Below are 18240 nucleotides of genomic sequence, written 5' to 3' on the forward strand. Positions count from 1 at the left end.
CAGAACAGGAAACAGGTTCAGAGGGGAGTGACAGGCTCGGGGAAGGCCCCCAGTGGGCAAGGCCTGATGAGCTGGCCTCCCCTCCCCCGCTGTCTCCTCTCACCGGGATGACCGGGGACAGGCAAGTGCTGCCTGCGGAGCACAGCTGTGGGCCGGGCCCACTCCCTCTGGGCTGGTGGACGCCAGGGGACGCAGCAGAGGCCCCATCCCCGAGAGAGGGCCGGGGGGCCCCAGGGAAAGGGCGCCATCTGGCCCTCTGCTCTTCTGAGATTGCGGCCCGGGGTGAGCAGACGGCCACCACCTGGGACGCCGGGAGGGACGAGGGGGGGAAGGGGTGCTGCTGGCCGCCGCTGGGCTCGCCTCTCCTGTAACATCCCCGTTACGGCCGCCCCGTGGGTAAGGCCAGGATCCCTGAAGGCCCTCGTGAGAGGCAACGCACCCAGCGGTCACTGGGCGGGAAAGGGTCCTGGCAGCTCTTGGCAGCTGGTAAGAGGACAGACCAGGGTACAGGGGAAGGGGAGGGGGAGAGGGAGAAGACAGAAAAGATTTGGGGGGAAATTTAAGTGGAAGGAGTTCCCGGAAGGGCCGTGCTCAGAGGCCGGCTTCGGCGGTCGCCCCACCAGCACGGCCTCGGGTGGCTTGCTAACACACTGCTGCACAGGGCGGAGGATCTGCTTCTCTGACAAGTTCTCCCGAGGCTGCTGCTGCTGGTCCCCGCACCTCATCTTGAGAACCACTGGCCTGGCTCATGCGCTGCGGGAGGCGGGCAAAGGCACATGGACACCGATGGGCCCCTGGGGGCTGGAGACCCACGGGAGTCAAGACGGACGGTGCTGGAGGCCCTGGGTCAGAATCACCTGGGGGTGGAGGGAACGTATTTAAAATGCAGGTTCCCGGGCCCACTCCCCATATATTTTCGACTGCTCAGGTCTGTTGGGGGTCTCGGGACTTAAAAACCACAACAACAGGTTCCCGAGCGATTCTGACACAGGCGCTCCAGGGGCCACGCGGAGAAGCTGGCGGCCTCAGGGGCACAGAGGAGCGGCCAGCATCCCCGCCTCAGGGCTGCGACGGGCCAGGGACACCTGTATGTCATGTCTGAGCCAGAGCCAGCTGCACCGCCTGGGACGGCAGCCACTGGCCACGTGTGGCCTCCTACACTTAAATCCAATTTGAAATTCAGTCCTTTGGTCACACTAACTACACTGTAGGTCAGCGGACAGCACAGATATATGTTTCCAACGTCGCATCACGTTCTAGTGGACAACTCTGGCCCGGAGAGATCACGTTTTGTGTGCCTCCATTTCCCCTTTGCAGAGGGGCTCCTCCTGGGTCTTTCCTGGGGTGCAAGAGAGAGGAGAGGCTCCACCAGGGGAGATGTTTCTACCCCACACCTAAAGACCCCCTGCGCCCGCCTGGGAGGGCGGCTCCTCGTCTGCCCAGAACCGAGAGGAGAGCCTGTTCCCGCAGAGGGAACATCGGGGTGCGAGCTTCGCTCCTGGTGGGCGGCGAGTGCAGCCAGAAGGGCCCCGGGGAAGCTCAGGAAGGCGAGGGCTGGCGCTGAGGGAAGGAGGGCAAGTCCCAGGGCAGGCCCACCCGGGCCAGGAGACGCCGCAGAGGGCCGCCGGGCAGAGGCCGGGGGGATGGAGGAAGGCCTGCCCCGGGATCAGTGATGACCGGCAGCCTCGGGCAGACGCCTGAAGCTGACAGGCAACGGGATACTCAGGGTGTGCAGGTGGCTACAGTCTGGGGCTACAAAGTCACAGGCCCACCTGGTCCAGCCTCTCTCTGCCCCCAACCCTGCCGGTATCTGGCGGCCAGATGGGAAAACTGGGCACTTGGATGGGATGCTGGTCTAAGCCCCATCAACACCCTAGGGCTGACGAATCCTCCCCCAGGCCCTGCAGGGCACACTCGGCAGGAACGCTGTCTCCCCGCACCTCTGGGCATCACTGCCCGCCCGCCAAGGTAGAGCCCCAGGGCCCTGAGTGCTCCTTCTGCTTCGCAGCCACAGCATGCTACAGAAACCAAACTAACAAAAGCCCGAGCCATTCCCCTTCGGAAAAAAGCTACATCAGACAAATCATCCAAACAAAAATGACAGGTTTAATGCATCTTGCTACCAGAGGCATCAACAACATACTGGTTTTAATCACAGGAAAAACACCCACTGAACTGATTTCTTCCCCACAGCTTCCCGGGACACCTGCAAGGTGGCTGTGCCTTAAGGCGACACGTATGGTGGGTGGGGGATCTGGACAGTGGCCCCAGGACCATCCGTAGAGGAGAGGGGTGGACAGGACAGCACTTTGAAAGCGCAGAGCCCTGTAAGTCCCGTGGGACTCCACGGCTATGAGGCACCTCAAACCGCCCAACGCACAGAGGCAGACAGGGGCTGGGGAATGATCCTTCACTGGGGACATCCTCAGTTTGGGGTGATAAAGAAGTCCTGGAACGGACAGTGGTGCTGGATGCATACATTGTGAATATATTTAATGGCACTGACTTGTGCACCTAAAAATGGTTACATTTATGTTATGTGTGTTTTGCCACAATTAAAAAAAAAAAAAAGGGGCCCAGCCGGGTACGGCTCAGTGGTTGAGTATCGACCCCGCACCAAGAGGTTGCCGGTTAGATTCCCGGTCAGGGCACAGGCCTGGGTTTCTGGCTCAATCCCCAGCGCGGGGTGTGCAGGAGGCAGCTGATCAATGTTGATGTTTATTTCTCATTGATGTTTCTCTCTCTCCCTCTCCCTTCCTCTCTCTCTAAAATCAATAAAAACTTATTTAAAAAAAAAAATCAGAAAAAAAAGTGCAGGGTCCCTGACTCCAGCCTGGATCTACAGAGACAATTTCTGAGGTGGGCCCTTGGAATCTGCATTCGAACCCCTGACCCCTGGGAGCGGGCTCTGCAGGTCTCCCACGCAGCGGGACAGCCAGGCAGAGCCTTCCCACCCCCACTACCCAGGCCCCTGGCTTCCCACCCAGAGGAGTGAGAAAGCCCACAGCATAGAAAGTGAGAGACCACGCCACCCCCATGCGGACCGTGAGAAGCCGGAGGGAGCCCAGAGGAGCCGCTCAGGCGGCAGCGAAAGGCATCGGGGCGGGCGGGGGGCGGCGGGGAGCCTGCAAGAGCAGGCCCTGCGGGGGGGCGGCTGGTGCCAAGTCCAAAGAGTCTGCACGAACCTAGGTCAAGGGCGCGGTCTCTGCCCCTCAGCGCCCAGCCAGCCCAGCGCCTGGCACCCCCAGGAGCAAGGGAAGAAGGAATGCGGCTCTCGGGAGGCGTGGGCTTCTGGCAGACAAGGCCGCACTCGGCTGCGTGCTCACCGCTCCCCACGCTGATCACAGGACAGACGCACAGGCCTCCTCCTGACAGACTCCGAGACCGTGAGCCCAGAGAAGGCAGGTGGAGACTGGATTAGGAGACGCAGCGTGGGGCTTAACTAGGGTGTCAGATACCTACTGTCCGCTGGGGACACCTGTGGGGGGGAAGGATGCCGCTGAGGAGAGGTCGGGGCGCAGGGGGTGAAGCGTCTAGGGCCTCCCTAATTTCTTACTTTAAAATCAGCCCAATCCCAGAAAGGCAAACGGCCGAGGTTTCCAAAGTCTGGGCCGTGGAACCTCTGTCTCAAAAATCACCAGGGGCACTTGATAAAAATGCAGATTCCTGGGCCCTTCCCAGCCCTGCAGTCAGAATGGAGGTGAAGCCCGAGGATCTACACACCGGGAAGCACCCAGGCCCCTGTGGCCGAGTCTGAGGGAGTCAGGGAAAGGGTGAAGGGAGACAACTTGCCGTTTGGCTAAGGCATCCATGTGCCTTTCGTTTTCACTCTGACCCCGGAAACCACCCTGATGACAGCATTTGGCCCTTCCTCTCTCTGGGCCTGTTTCTTCCCCTGTAGAGGGAGTGAGTTGCCCCCATCGCTGCTAAGGTCTCCCTCTCAGGACTCTGTGTTCTAGGTTCCCAAACGGTCAGGGTTGGACCTGTCAGAGGCCAGCTGGCCCCTCTGATTCTGGCTGGGGCAGAGGGGCGGGTGGGGGACAGTCTCCCGGAGCCGGAGAGCAGTGTAGGCCCCAGAGGCCCTCACTCCCAGCTGCCTCTGGCTGATGGCAGGCCAATGTGCCAAAGAGGCCAGCGAGAGACTCCCCCGACTCCCGGGGTCACAGGCTCCGCCCAGTATCCCGGTGGCCCTTGGGGGGATCACCTGATGACAGAAATTGCAGGGAGAAGATGCAACAGTCCTGGGGCAGGCGGCAGGGCTGCCTGGAGTGGTCACTTCTACAGCCTGTGTGGCCTCTCTGAGCCTCAACCACGTCGCCTGGAAGATGGGCATCTTACAGGGTGAAGAGAGATCAATAAGATCGTAAGAAACAAATGCTGGGTTCCTGGCTGGTCCTTCTCTGTGGTTCCTCAATCATGGGACCTTATGGGAGACACACATCCTTCCCTGCCCTCAAAGTTAGGAGCTCAGCAGGGGGGTGGAGCTGTGCCTGGGGGAGGGAGCTGGCAGCTGTGGTTTTGAGCTCTCCCCACCCCCAGGGAGAGCTTCCTGCAGCTTGGGTACAATTAAAAGGTACCGCACACTCAATGCCGGTGATAAAGTTACAGCCCGAACTAGCTGGGAGCCTAAGCCAGCCTGCAAATCTGCGCAGCAACAAAAGCGGAGGCCGTCAGCCCCTGCAGATCTGCCTCCAGGCAGTGGGTGTTCCCTCACACGGTCCCCGAGGCCCAGCGCGTGAACCCAGGAGAGCTCCGAGGGTCACCCCCCCCCCCCCCCCCCCCGACCCCACGGGCCCCTGCTCCTGAGCCCAGGCTCAGCACCACCCAGGCCTGGGCGAGAGCTCCAGGTGGACTCACCTACCTGCCATGCCCTTCCGCCTGCGAATTTCTCCCAATTTGGGGGCTGCGGTGGCAGCTATTGGGCTAATGCCACTCGGCGAGGGCTCCGAGGAACTGCCAGGACCAGGGTCCTCTAACTGTCCTCTCTTGAAGGGATCCAAACAGCAGACGAGATAAAGCCTGAAGTCCCCACCCTCATGGTGACTGCTGCCCGGGTCCCGGAGGGGGGTGTCCCTGGGAACAGGGGGCGATCCTGACGTTTCCCCTCCCCGACAGGCGCTCATCTGACACGCTCAACACGAATGCACTTACATGCAAATAACTCCACACGCGGGCACGCACACACCTCGTGACCACGGCCTGCCACCCTCCCTGGAGGGTTCGTGGCCCTCAGCGACTCACTGCAAACACCGGCCCCACGCCGATCGCTCTGGGCAGCTTCACCGATACGCTGGGCGTGTTTATCTGCTGGGGCTGAAATCTGTGCCCCTGCCCATGTTCCCGACTGTCCCCTTTTGTCAGCTGGCCGTGCTGGGCATGGGAAGGCTATCTCCAGGGTCGAGTCTGCTGGTTTCCTTAAGCCAGTGCACCCAGGGGCCCTTGAAATGACTGAGAGTGAATGAAACTCCCCTTTCTCCAGAATGGCTGCAGGTCCTAGCAAAGTGTCCCGCGAACTCAACGGGAACGCTGGAAAGAACATAAAGGGTGCATGGTAACCTTTACACACATTTCCTGATGGCTCTGAAGGCCGAATAAATCGCTAGCCATCCTTCAGAATCACCTGTCTCATCATCAAATCCCCATTATTTCAAACTTGGAAATTAAAAAAAAATAAAAAAATTCACACACCCACACTCATTCAAGTTCTGTGGATTCTGGATACATGGACACTCCGCCTCCCTCTTACGGCAGAGGTGGCATTGGCACCATGGGGATGAAGGATGCCACGGGTTCCTGCCCAACGGTGCTCAGGTGGGTAATGTGATTCCATTTTATAGACGGGCACACTGAGGCTCAGGATGTTAAATACCTTGCTTGGGAAACCATAGCTAGTAAGGAACAGAGCTGGCGAATTGAAACCAGGGTGTCTGATTGCAAAGCTGGGGCCCGGTACCCGCTATGGTGTGCCCCCTGCCCTGGCAGAGGAAGGTTCGGCCCATCTCCCTGAGCAGTTACACAGGGTGGGGAGGCTGCTGGGCCACAGGAGACCTCCCGATAACCAATCTGTATTTCTTTAGAGAGCAAAAACTTTCACTCCTGATTGTCCAGGATAGCCAACCCCCCCCCACCACTGTCTTGGTCCCACCCATTAGCCAGGGAAGCCCACCCTGAATCCTCAGGGAGCCAGTGGGTGGTTTCCTAAGAGCATCCAACTCCAAGTGGAGATTTAATCTCACCTCTAACCCAGCAGAAATTCTTCAGGATAAGGCCAAGCTGACTGACCCTACTGCTGAATCACAAAGATAGCGAATACCTGAGTTGCTTAAAACAGGGAATGTCAAGGAGAGAACAGACCTTCCTATAAAAGATAAAAATTTAAAGAGCCCTGGCCGGGCGGCTAGTGCGGCTGGAGCATGTCCTGTTCGCCAAAAGGTTGTGGATTTGATTCCTGGTCAGGGCACGGACAGGAAGCAACCGATCAATGTTTCTCTCTCTCTCCCCTCCCCTCCTTCCTTCCACTCTTCCTAAAAATCAATAAAAAACCACACAAACCATATCCTCAGGTGATGATTTAAAAAAAAAAATTAAAAAAAAAACCCAGACTGGAAACTTAACGTAGGTCTACTTTCTCACTATCGGTACCAGGTCTCCCCACACTGTGCTGAGAGGTCTGCAATCTGGGGCCAAGTCTGGGCTGAGACACCTACTGTGTGATCCTGGGCAGTCACTAAATTTTCCTGAGCACCGGGTTCCCCACAGGTAGGTGGCGCTGGCTAAGACAAAGCTCAGAGTTCGGTTCGCTCCACGCCTGGCTCAGGAGGGCACCACACCGGGAGCTAAACACACAGATAAACAAAGGCCTGGTCCCCTCCTCCCTGCACCTGAAGGGGTGGGGTGCGCGCAAGAGGAGTTAAGGACCCAAATGACTAATAAAAAAGGCAGAGGGTCCAAGTGGCTCCCGGGTCCTGGGGCATTTTAAACTGGTGGTTAAGGGAAGAGCTGAATGAGGCAGGGGCATCTGAACTGGGCTGAAGTGTAGGTGGGCTTCAGGTATGGACAGATCAAGTGCCCAGTCTACAAAGATACTAACTTACCAGGAACTTTTCAACAGCGACTGGGTACATTGAGCTGATTGGCAACACCCTCTGGCCTTAGGGACCCAGCACCCATGCACCTCGCTCTCTCTCTGCCCACCTACCTAGATTCTGCACAGCACCCACTCCCATCACGCTAACCCCTTACCTGGCCTTACCTTTCTGCACGGCGCTTACCACCCCCTGACACATCCCGAGCGTATTTGCCTACTGGAAATCTCCTCCCACGGAACATAAGCTCCATGGAAACACGGGCTATGGCTGATCCTTCGCTGCCACATCCCTGGCAGCTACAACACCCCCCGGCAGAAATAGATGCTCAAGAGATTCGACCGAATGAATGGGCAACCAGACGGAACAATTCACAATTCACCTTCTCGGCTCAAGAGCCCTCAGTGAGCACCTGACTCGCTCTGCTCGGGCTCGGGATGGTCCCCCTGAAAGGTCCCCCTTCAGACAGAGTTAGTCCCACAGCCCCCAGCGGGAAACAGAGTTATCGAGTGTCTCGGCAGAATCGGGTGCCGACGGAACAAGCATCTAATGTCTCCATCTCCTGCTCTAGTCCCCAGTCTGTGTGCAAAGAACAGTTCCCTCCCCTGGAAGGAGCCCCACCCTGGAGGCCAGAGCCGTCACCAGCACAAGGCCGGTCACCCTGCTGATCTAAGGACGACACACCCTGTGAGTGATGCCAAGATGTCCAGTCCTCCACCCCTCCAATCTAGCATCTCCTGCCCCTCTCCCCTTGCCCACACCGAGCTCTGCCATCCAACAGGGCGCTCCCTCAGCTCCAGAAGCCGAGCACCGCGCTCAGCTGGGGACTGGCGTGCTGAGGTCCCGGGGCGCGTCACCTCGCTGCCTGGCCCAAATGTTTACTTCAGCAAATAATTTCAGCTGGTAACAACAAGCCAGAAGAGCTCCCGTTTACCTCCCAGGTGAAATCCCCTCTGACAGCCAGTGGCTTGAGACGGGGTGTCCTCAAGGCCCGGACACCATGGAAGTTCTCAGCAACTTCACTAGGCTTTTAAGAACCAGACTAGCAGAGGGTGAAGGGTGGTGAGGCGGAGAGAACCCCAAACTTTCTGGTTTCGCTGCTGGCCGGTGATGTCGCCTGAGTCAGGCAAGGAGATCTGCCCTGCCTCTGCCCTACGGGGTGACACGAGGGCCATCGGAACACCCACCACCCCGGAGACGCGTGCTCTGGGAGACACCATGTCATCAGGTTATGGTTATTATGAAGCACATAATAGACACAAAGTAAACAGCTGTCTCTCCGTCCAGCCATCTTTAAAATGTTTACATAATAACCACCTCCACTGACCTTGGATCATTCAAGTATTTTACAGATCGGACCAAAGTCATCTCCACACAGTTCGGGAGGGCGGAGATGGGGCAGACAGCATCCCATCCTAGGGGAAAACTGAGTCAATGGGGGTGCTGACGGGCGCCCCGCAAGTGCAGCTGGCAACCAATTCGTTAAGCATCAACTATGCCCTAGGCAAGGCGCTGTGAAGACACCAGCTTTGAACGATCCAAACATTAGTCGACACTGTTATTTCCATAAACTGAGTCTCCAAAAGATCAAGCAACGTGCCCAAGCTCTCCCAGGTGCTGCTTCTTTGCATCTATGATGTTTTACACCAACTCCTGGCCTCTAACTGCCCCACGCAGCTGGGGAAGGGGTGGGACTGTCTTTGGCGGGCTCAGTCCCAAGGCCCAACATCCGGGGACTCAAGCTCCTGCCAGGCTCAGGCTCCTCTTCTAGGCCCACGGTGACCCAAGATCTCAGCTGCTCCAGGACACCAGCGGCACCTCAGCCAATTAGAGCCGGCTGGCCGGCAGTCCCAGTTCCTGTGGCTGGAACCACGGCCCCCAGGATTCCATCCCCTGGGGAGACCAACAGGCAGCCTGGAATTAGGGGCCCTTGCTGCTGGCTTTTTTTTTTTTTTCCCCTTGTAGGAAAAAAAAAAGAAAAAGAATTATTAGGTAAATAAGCCGCGTGTTTCCCAGATGGTATAACTGCTGCCTGGTGTCAAATGAAAGACAAAACTAGAAATCCCAGCACTGAGGTTCAGGTCTGTGGGACTTGGGGAAAGTTGATTAACCTGAGGCTTTTCTTCTGTCCACTCCATGGAGATAACAGAGCCTCATTCTCAGAGCTGTGATAAGATTCAAGGAGGCCCTGCATGCAAATCACGGGAACACAATAGCTGTTCAAGAACTAAGGCATGATTATTCATGCTCCCCTCGGATTTTTCCTGGGAAAAGGAAACTTCAGACTTCCAAACTGCTGATGACAGGCCCTCCCTCCTCCAGGGAGCCCTTCATCTTCCAGCTTAATTTCCTCCTACCCTAGAGACAAGGGGATCCAGGGATTCCCCCACCCATGACATAACTTTCGGGTGGGGTGGGGGTGTTACTGGGGGACCAGCTGAGACCAGAACAGAATGGAAGGAGCGCACCCACTCGGGGTATTTTACCACGAAAACGCCCTGATCCGCTCGGGGCGGATTAGCCAGCGATACACAGGAGACCACTGCAGGCGCCTCGCCGCTGCCGTTCCTCTTTCCGCGTTAGCCCTTCCAGTGCCTGAGAAATCTCTTCGCTCCCAGCCAATGCAAATCACTACTTTTCCTCTCGGTAAAGCAGGGCTCTCCTGGCACTTTATGGGGGCTACCAAGTGGGTTCCAGGGGCCGCCCATACCTCCCGCGGGGCTGGCCCCTTTTCCACGCTTCCCAATTGCTGGTGCTGGGTCCCGCCCTGGGCCAGGTCTCCAGGTGCCGCCCCGCCCGGACTGGTGTGGCCTTGACCTCCCTCTGCGGCCCTCGGGTGGGGGTGGGGGTGGGGGAGGGGGGCCGGCGGGAAAGCCGTGGAGCCCCGAGATCCCCGCCCCCACGCTGAAGAACTAACTCCGCGCCCCGCGCCTCTCGGCCCGCGCCCGGCCGCGCGCTCCGGGCTCCGCGCACGGCGAGAACTTTGCCACCAGCGGCTCCCCGATCCGGGTCGGCAGCGCCCCCGCGCGCCCGGCCCCGCCGCTCCCCGGCCCGCGGCCGCCCCGCCCGCCCCGCCAGCGCGCACCTACCCGGCTGGCCGCGGTCGCCATCCGCTGGAACCAAGGGCGGCCGGACGCGGGGCCGATCGGTGGGCCCTGCGGCGTCCGCGCACTGCTCGTAAGCGGTCGGTCCCGCGGGGCGCGCCGGCCCGGCCCCCGCCCCGGGCCCGGGCCCGCAGGAAGGCGCCGGCTCGCCCTGCGCCGCGAGCTGCCGGACGCGCTCCCAGGTGCCCGCGTCGGCCGCCCGCATGCCGCGTGCCCGGGGGGCGCTGCCCGAGGCGGCGCGGGGTCTCCGACGGCGGGCGCCGGGCTCACAGCCCCCGGGGCCGCCGCCGCATCGGGGCGCAGCCGCGCTCCGCCGCCGCCGCCCGGCCGCCCGCCCGCGCGCGCCGGACCAGGGCTCTCTGTCCGGCCGGGCGCCGGGCCGTCCGCCGCCGCCGCACGCGAGGAATCCGGCCGCGGAGCCTCACGTGGGAACGACTCTCCGCGGCGCGGCTCCTCCTCCCGCTCCTTCCGGGCGGCGAGGGCCCGCCGCTCGCCCCGCCCCGGGCCGCCCGCGCCCCGCCCGCGCCCCGCCCCCGGCCCCGCGAGGCGCCCGGACTCGCCCCAACGCCTCGGGGGGCAGCGCGCTGCCCCGCTGCGAGCCCTCTCGGGCTGCTCCGTGCGTCCCCAGCATGGTCATTCCTGGAGAAAGCGACGGTCAGCAAGACGGCCAGTGTCCCAGGGGTCGGAAGGGACAGGCCTGAACCCAGGTCTTCGAAGGCCCCAAGTGAGCGAGCGCATCTAGGGGGTGGCACCCCAGTCTGCGTCTCCCTCGGCCCCCTTCGGACACCCCTGCGACAGCCTCGGGAAAGGGCTGCAGTCCCAGTCACTGGCCGGGAGAGGGCAGGAGCGCGGGCGGGGGGCCCTGGGACGGGAACTTCGCTCCCTGATACATTGTAACTGTACTTAAAGCGAATGTAACGCTGAGGGCATTCGCCGTGCGGGCGGGCAAGAAACTGACACGGCCCATGCCCACGAGGAGGCTCCGATCCGGTGGGGGAGCCCTGTGTCTGCACCTCACTTCCTCGGGCCTCAGTTTCCCCATCTAGAAAATGGGGTACTAGTCATCCCCACCTCTGTTCACCATCGGTGCTGCTTATGAAGTCCTTTCTAAGGCAGCCGTGTGGCAGGTGAGGTGGTTCCCAAGTGAGGCCAGGGCCCAGACTTCGGGGGTCCAGCAAAGCCGCCTAGGAGGCCGCACCCTCCCACCGGAGTGGGCGCTCCAGTGGTCAGCGATGCTCACTCCCTGTCAAGAGAGTTTGCAGGTCTGAGCCCTCTTTGATCTAGGGGTTTAGATGCTCTTTAGGACTAATTACCTCCCCAAAGCTCCAGGAGGCAAGTCTGGCCCCCTGCCCCTCCCCCACTGTAGACACACTATAGGGAGGATACATGGCCAGGTGGTGAGTCACACACTCTCCATGGCATCCCCAGCCTCCCCTTCCGGGCAGCATGCACCCCACCCTTCCCAGGCCTACTTGGTAACCTATGGCTCCCGCTGGCCCTGGTCTGAGCTCTGGGAATTGCTAGGTCATTGGCACCTGGCTTTACAATGCTGTGGGAACTGAATTACCTTCCCCACCGGGTCTCTAAAACCTTCCCCTTTGTCACTTTCCTGTCTGTGGGTGAGGAGCCCCACCTTTCACATGCTCTCCGGCCTGGCCACCACCCATCAAGGCTTCCTCAGCTTCCGCCCCGCATCTTCCTCACCTTCCCAGCTGTGGCGGTGCACAGGGCAGCCTCAGGCTCCCTTCCCCTGCCAACTGGGCCCTGGTGCTGGGCCCTGAGGTTACACACCCACACCACTCTGGGGGAAGGAAGCTGACCCCACGGCAAGTGAGAGGAGATGCTGGGAATCTCCCAAGTCCACTGCCTTTCCTGGGGTAAGAGGCAGAACTGAGCCAAAAAAAAAAAAAAAGAGGGGTCTGAGCCCGGGTGGGTGGAGAAGCTGGGACTGCGCTTGCATTCTGGAGTCTCAGGCCCAGGAGTCTCTGTTTTGATGCCCTCAGGGACCCAACCGGGGACACGAATGAGTGAGGCGGGCTGTGTGGGGACTGCTCCGGTTTGTTCCATAAGAGCATTTAATTGTATTCCTTTGACTTAGATACTGTTTGCATATTAAACGCGTGGGGAGGCTCTTCATTTCCACATAGATACATGCTCTCCCGTATTTCTCGGAGGACATGGAACTCTTGGCCCACCTTCTCTCTTCTGACTTTTGATACATGCACTTCCCTCCTAACTTCAGGACAAAGCCAGCTGCACAGGCACGGGTAGGCAGCGCTCGTCACCTGGATTCTGCGTCAGGCAGACATGAGGGAGTGGCGGGGACTGCGGCAAACGAGAGCCCACCAGCCCCTGCAGAGGAGGCGGTAGATTGCTCTCATGCAGGAACGTGGCTCTGGTGTCACCACAGGTTCGAATTCATTTTTAGAGCTACTAGGAATATGAATCTGTATGTGAAATCTAAGTTTGAAATGTTCGCAATTCAAAAAAGAACTTAAGAGATGAGGGGGGAGAAAGAACAACAAAGTAAGTATATCCGGAAGTTCACTGGCCGCCAGTGCTCGGTCACTGCTACCCTCATGGGTCCCCTCAGCAACCTCTCAGAAGCCTGCACACGCTTTCCACGTGCATTTCAACAATCCCAGCCGCTTCTCAAGCCCACAGCCCCGGCGAATCCCCACCACTTTCCTTCCTCAGCACAGCTTGGCCTGGCTGCGCGTCGGGTCCCCACACTCAGGGGTATTTCTGATTCTGAGGACGCCCTGGGCTCAGGAGACGTTTCTGCTCAGCTCTGTGCCAGGAGATCCGGGAGCCAAGAAGTGACAGCCCCCTGTCTGCCCTGAGCGGCCCGGGCGAGCCCCCCAGGGGGGGTAACTCAGCGGGTTCTACTGGAGAGCCCGAGCCCAGGCCAGCTCCCGAGCGCACAAGCCGTGCAGAAGGGCCCCGCACCCGACTTGATTCTCTGCCGTCGTCGCCTCAAAATTCTTAATTATATTTTAACTGGGGGCCTCGCACGTTCGTTTTGCATTGGGATCTGCAAATTATGTAGCTGGTCCAATTCCCAGAAGATTTTCCCAGCCTCCCAGGGACGCTGGGAATCGATGCTGGAGACAGCTGGGCCTGGGATTTGGCTCCCTCGCTCCTCCAGGGCACGCAGTGCGCGGGTTCTACAAGGCGGCAGGAAGGGAGTATGGGGGGGGGGGGGAGGCTGCAGGAACTCTGTCCCTGTCCAGTCCTCGGGACATCTCAGCAAGAAGCACAGGCTCAATGGGAATTTGGGGGGTGGGGCAATCCAGCCAGAGGGTGGGGAAGCTGCTCCAGATCTGAGCTCAGAGGCCAGACCCTGTCCCCTTGACCCTGACCTCAGGCCACCAACGAAACAAAAAAGAGGCCGGGGTCAGGGCCACACAGGGTCAGGGCAGTTCTCATTCTCAGTGCCACTTCCTTTACGTTACAGGAGAAAAATGACAGTAAATATTTGGCTTAAGGGACAAAACCCAGAAACGTGGCATTCAATGCCCCCACTATATCTGGTATCTGCTTGAGACGAACGTTTGAGCCCACTGGCATTTTTCATGAGGTGCTTTTCTTCCTGGCTGTGGTTTTAGTATCTGCAGAAGTTTTACTGAGACCTTCCAGCCAACATTACTGTGCCCTCTCCAAGCACCCGGGGCTAAGACAAGGGAGCGGCTCCGATTCCTAGGAATACGCGCAGTTTTGCGGGTAACAGCCTCGGGGACGCCCGGCAGCAGTTTCCAGGAGCCTGCAGGCCTCACCCGCAATGCCAGCCCCCCCCCCTCCCCGAGCTTGTGTGTGACCTTGGCAAAGGGCCCTCCTGTCAATGCGTTTGGGCGCCACCACCAGCAAAAGCATACGAAGGGCTGGGTCGGCGGTGTGAGGGGGGCTGGCCCAGCTCGGCCTGCTGTGGCTGCCTCGGTCCTTCCCATCCTTCTCGCGGTGGTTGTGCGGGTATGTTTTGTGTGTGTTGCTAGTAGTGACAGCCGGTGTGCTAGTTACCCATTGCTGCTTCGCACATCACCCCGAAATTACCTCAGCGGCTCAAAACCAACCAGCATTAATTCTCTCCCAGTTTCTATGGGTCAGGAATCCAGGGTGGCTGAGCTGGGTGCCCCCGGCCCAGGGCCCCTCTCAGGCTGTTGCCACGGTGTCAGCGGGGACCGGAGAGGGTCTCCTGCCGAGCTCACTCAGGCAGCTCCTGGCAGCCTTCAGCTCCCCGTGGGTGTCGCACTGAGGACCTCCTTGCTGGCCGCTGGCCAGAGGCTGCTCTCGGTGCCTCGCTACAGAGCTATAGATCTCCGTGCACAGGACAGCCGGTGTCATCCAGAGGCTTGGGAGTGTCGAGAGCCGGCGTGCCCAAACGGAAGCCACGGTCTCTCTGTAACCTCACTTGGAAATGACATCCATCACCTTTTCCCCGCTCTCTCCCTTGGAAGTGAGTCACAAGGTACCTCCGGCTCCCGGTGGGAGAGATTACAGGAAGGCATGAATCCTTGGAGGCAGAGATCACTGCGAGCCACCTTAGAGGCTGCCCACCCCAGGGGGCTGGGGACACACTCTCTGGAGGCAGAGGGACCAGGGCTCAAATCCTGGATCTTGCACAAACGATCTTACCCCTGGAAGTCTCAGGCTTTTACCTGTCAAATGGAGGTGATCGTGGCTGCGACCCTGTAGGCCTGTGGTGGGAGCTTGGATGACAAGAGGCACAGGTAGGGCTCTGTCTGAATGGTGCTCGCACAGGGTGAGCCCTCAAAAAGCAGGCTTGAGGGACACTGTCAGAGAAGGCCCGAGGGACATGCTCATTGCTCCTAAGCCAGACAAGCGCCGCCTGCTATCTCCACGGACATCTGCTGCCTTCGATCCATTCCTGGGGACTCCAAAGTGACTTGGAAGTCCTTTGGCAGGCCCTGAGATGCCTCTGTGGCCGAGGCCACCTGCTGATCTTCCCCAGGCCATCCCAGCAGGACTCCGGGGCACAGGTGCAGCGGGAAGGATTAGGCTGGGGTTTTGCTCCAAACCCACTTAGACCTTCGCCCTGGGGGGACAGTGATTTTATCCAAGGTCCACCCTGCCATCTGTCCTGGCCAGGCCTTCCTGGCTGGAGATCTTTGTGCACCTGTCACAGGCTCCCCAGGATGCTTTGATGACCTTTCTGGGGCCCCCAATGACCTGATGAAGGTCCTAATCCCCTCTGGAGGCTTCCGGACGACCTGCCCTGGAGGCAGAGGCTTAGCCCGGGGCTGGGCACTGAACCAGCTTCACAGAGGGCAGTTGGCTCTGTCTCAACTGCGGCGAAGGAAGAAGTCCTCCCTTACCTGGGGGCCACACCTCTCCTGTTTCTTCTAAGGCCCCTTTTGGGCAGTTCAAGCCAAGCAGTGAGGTTTCTTCAGGAAGTTAAAATGTTGCAGCTTATTTGTAATAAAATCAGTAACATCATAACTACTAAGATTTAAAATAATGACACTGGCAGACATTGACACAGTGTTTACTACACTGATTTGCTCATTCATTCAACCTTCCCAACAGCTCTGAGAGGTTCCCGAACTATTGTTATCACCCCCATTTTACAGGTGAGAAAACAGGCACCGAGAAGCCAAGTCACTTCCCCAAAGGCCCCCAGCCAGAGCACGATGCAGGCGGGGCTGAAGCTCATGCTAATAATCACGATGCCGCCTTGGCGACAGGTGTCCCTGGCTGAGCGCTCACCTTGCCCCGGGGGCTGTCCTTTCCAGCTCACTCAACCCCCCAAATCACTCCATCCCACGTCCCAGGTGAGACAACCGAGGCTGAAGGAGACAAAGGGGCCTACCCAAGATGACGCGGCTGCTAAAGGCAGCGCGGGGAGTGTAACCTCAGAAGGGCGGAGGGCTCTCCGGGAAAGCCGCCCGCGTCAGGGGCATGTGGCGGGCGGAAGAGCCAACCAGTTTTTTATTATTTCCTAAAGGCCGGATTCTGGGAACCCTCAGCGGGCAGCCGCCGGGATGGGTTCCCTGCGGCCCCTGGTGGCCCCTGGTGGCCCCCGCTGGTACTTCACCTTCCCCACGCGGGACCCCCGAACCCGGGTGGCTTCCGGGCCCGTGGCCTATGCCCACCGCAGCAATGTCAAGGCGTTTTTGTCGCCACTTCCTACATGTGATTCAACAGACACAAAGGACCGTGGGCAGCGAGTGTCCACGACAAGAAAGATGGTTACTATTTGCTAGGCACTTCTGTCTCTGTCTTTGTGCCAGGCATCCTGTTAGGTACTTGTTACTTAAAATTTATTTAATTTACAGATGCGCAGGGACAGAATCATCATTGCCGAGGGTTGTTAGCAATACTGGGTAGAGCACTTTACACATACTGCTTATTTTAATCCCCACAATACTCTAGGAGTACTATCATTACCCTCACTTGAAACCAAGGAACAGAGAGGTTTCGTCGGTTAACTGAGGCCACCCAGCAGTATACGGTGGAGCCAGGGTTCAGACACAGGCAGGCCTGGCTCCACAGCCTGTTTTCTTAATTATTATTTATTATTATAACATTATTATTCCGCTTTTACAGTTGAAGAAACCGAGGCTCAGAGTGGTGAGAGGATTGGTCTAAGATCACACAGCTGGTAAGTTTGGATGTAGTGCTTCAGCCAGGTCACTGTACTGGGCTTTGGATGTCACCGCACTGGGCTCTGGAGGCAGACCATGGTGCATCTGGCCTGCCAAGGGCACCTGCGATGTGCCAGCATGTGATACCAAGAGGGCCCGAGGCAGGCCCCCGGGATATCCTGGCAATTTCTGCAAAGGAGAAACGGTTTCCAGCTCTCCTCTGGGCCCCCCTGCTGGCCCTGCCGCCTCCGCACCTTCACCCCAGGAACCAAAGAGGGCCTGGCTTCCTGGCTCACCTCTCTCCCGACTCCATCCCCACGGCCAGTGCCTGCAGGATGGCTCTTACACAGACACGGGACACAAAACCGATGAGACCCGGCAGCGGCCCCCGTGAGGGTCCAGGCAGGGAGCTCTACACTTCTCCTGGTTACGGCCTTTTGCTTACTGGTAAAGTTGGGCAAGTCAGGCCGCCTTCCTGGGGCCTCAGCTTCCCTACCTGTGAAATGAGCATAGGAATACTTTCCTGTCTCCTGAAGACTGTTCTCTGAGGAGCAAAGGAGACCCTAGGTGGGAGCCCCTGTGACTGCAGAGGGCCAGGCGGACGGCTGGGCTTCGGGGCCTGCTCAGCAATGGCGCAACTTGTTCGTGTGTTTGTCCGTCTCATTTGGCGAGTCTGCGCTCGGCACCTGCCTCGAGTCCTGAGCTCCGCACGGTGGGCAGAGTCCAGGAAGGAGCCCAGCGTGCGAGCGGCTCACGGGGCACGTGGGTGTTAAGCTGAGAAGGCGCTGCTGGCACGTATGTGACTTGGATTCTACTCTGCACGCCACAAATGCCTCTGCGTCCGCCACCCAAGGACAGAAAATGATCCCAAAGACCAGGCTAGGGAGCTGCTTCAAGATTCCCGCAGCAGGGTGAGCGCTGAGGCCCAGAGATGCTGGCCCGGCGTGTTCCTTTAAGGCTGAAAGTGCCTTTCTCTGCTAGAGCAGCTCAGCTCCCACCGTGACCACACGCAAGTGGGAGCCCTGGGGTGAGAACCCTGCGCAAAGGCCCGGGCTCTTCACGCGAAGGTCTCGGAGCTACCTGCAAACAACAATTAGGCTGGGCAACCCGGGGCTGGGTGGGAGAGGTTAGCTCTTCAAAGACAAAGCTGGTTCTCCTTCTGAGAAAAACAGCAGTCCAGAGAGGCTCAGACACTTGCCCAGGGGCACACAGCAATTCCGGGGGGGCCAGGCAGACTTTGACCTCATAAGCCCTGGAGCAGTGGCTCTCAGAGTAGCCTGGGGACAAACTGTGTCAGCACCACCCTGTGCATTTATGAGAAATGCAAATTCCCTGCCCCGCCCCCACCCCTGAGTCAGAACCTCAGTTTGTTTTAACGTCCCTCCAGGTAACCCAGATGCTGACCGCCAGGGCCACCGCTGCACCTAAGGGAAGGGCCGCCAGGTCTTC

The 18240-nt window shown here is 59.0% G+C and overlaps 1 protein-coding gene across 2 annotated transcripts in view; it reads right to left on the minus strand.

Annotated features, from left to right (window-relative positions):
• The window catches only part of KAZN (kazrin, periplakin interacting protein), a 261857-nt gene that overhangs the window by 88840 nt on the left and 154777 nt on the right, over positions 1-18240 (minus strand). Inside the window, exon 1 of one of the 2 annotated variants that reach the window (XM_087820090.1) lies at positions 10175-10394. The exons of the other annotated variant lie outside the window; for it this stretch is intronic. Within the exon in view, the coding sequence (XP_087676216.1) occupies positions 10175-10394 (220 nt within the window). Of the gene's footprint in view, positions 1-10174; positions 10395-18240 lie in introns of those variants that run through there. 2 annotated transcript variants of the gene reach the window in all.

The sequence above is a fragment of the Miniopterus natalensis genome, chromosome 9 (genome assembly GCF_054644295.1).
Source record: "Miniopterus natalensis isolate mMinNat1 chromosome 9, mMinNat1.hap1, whole genome shotgun sequence".
In the NCBI taxonomy this organism is placed as follows: Eukaryota; Metazoa; Chordata; class Mammalia; order Chiroptera; family Miniopteridae; genus Miniopterus; species Miniopterus natalensis.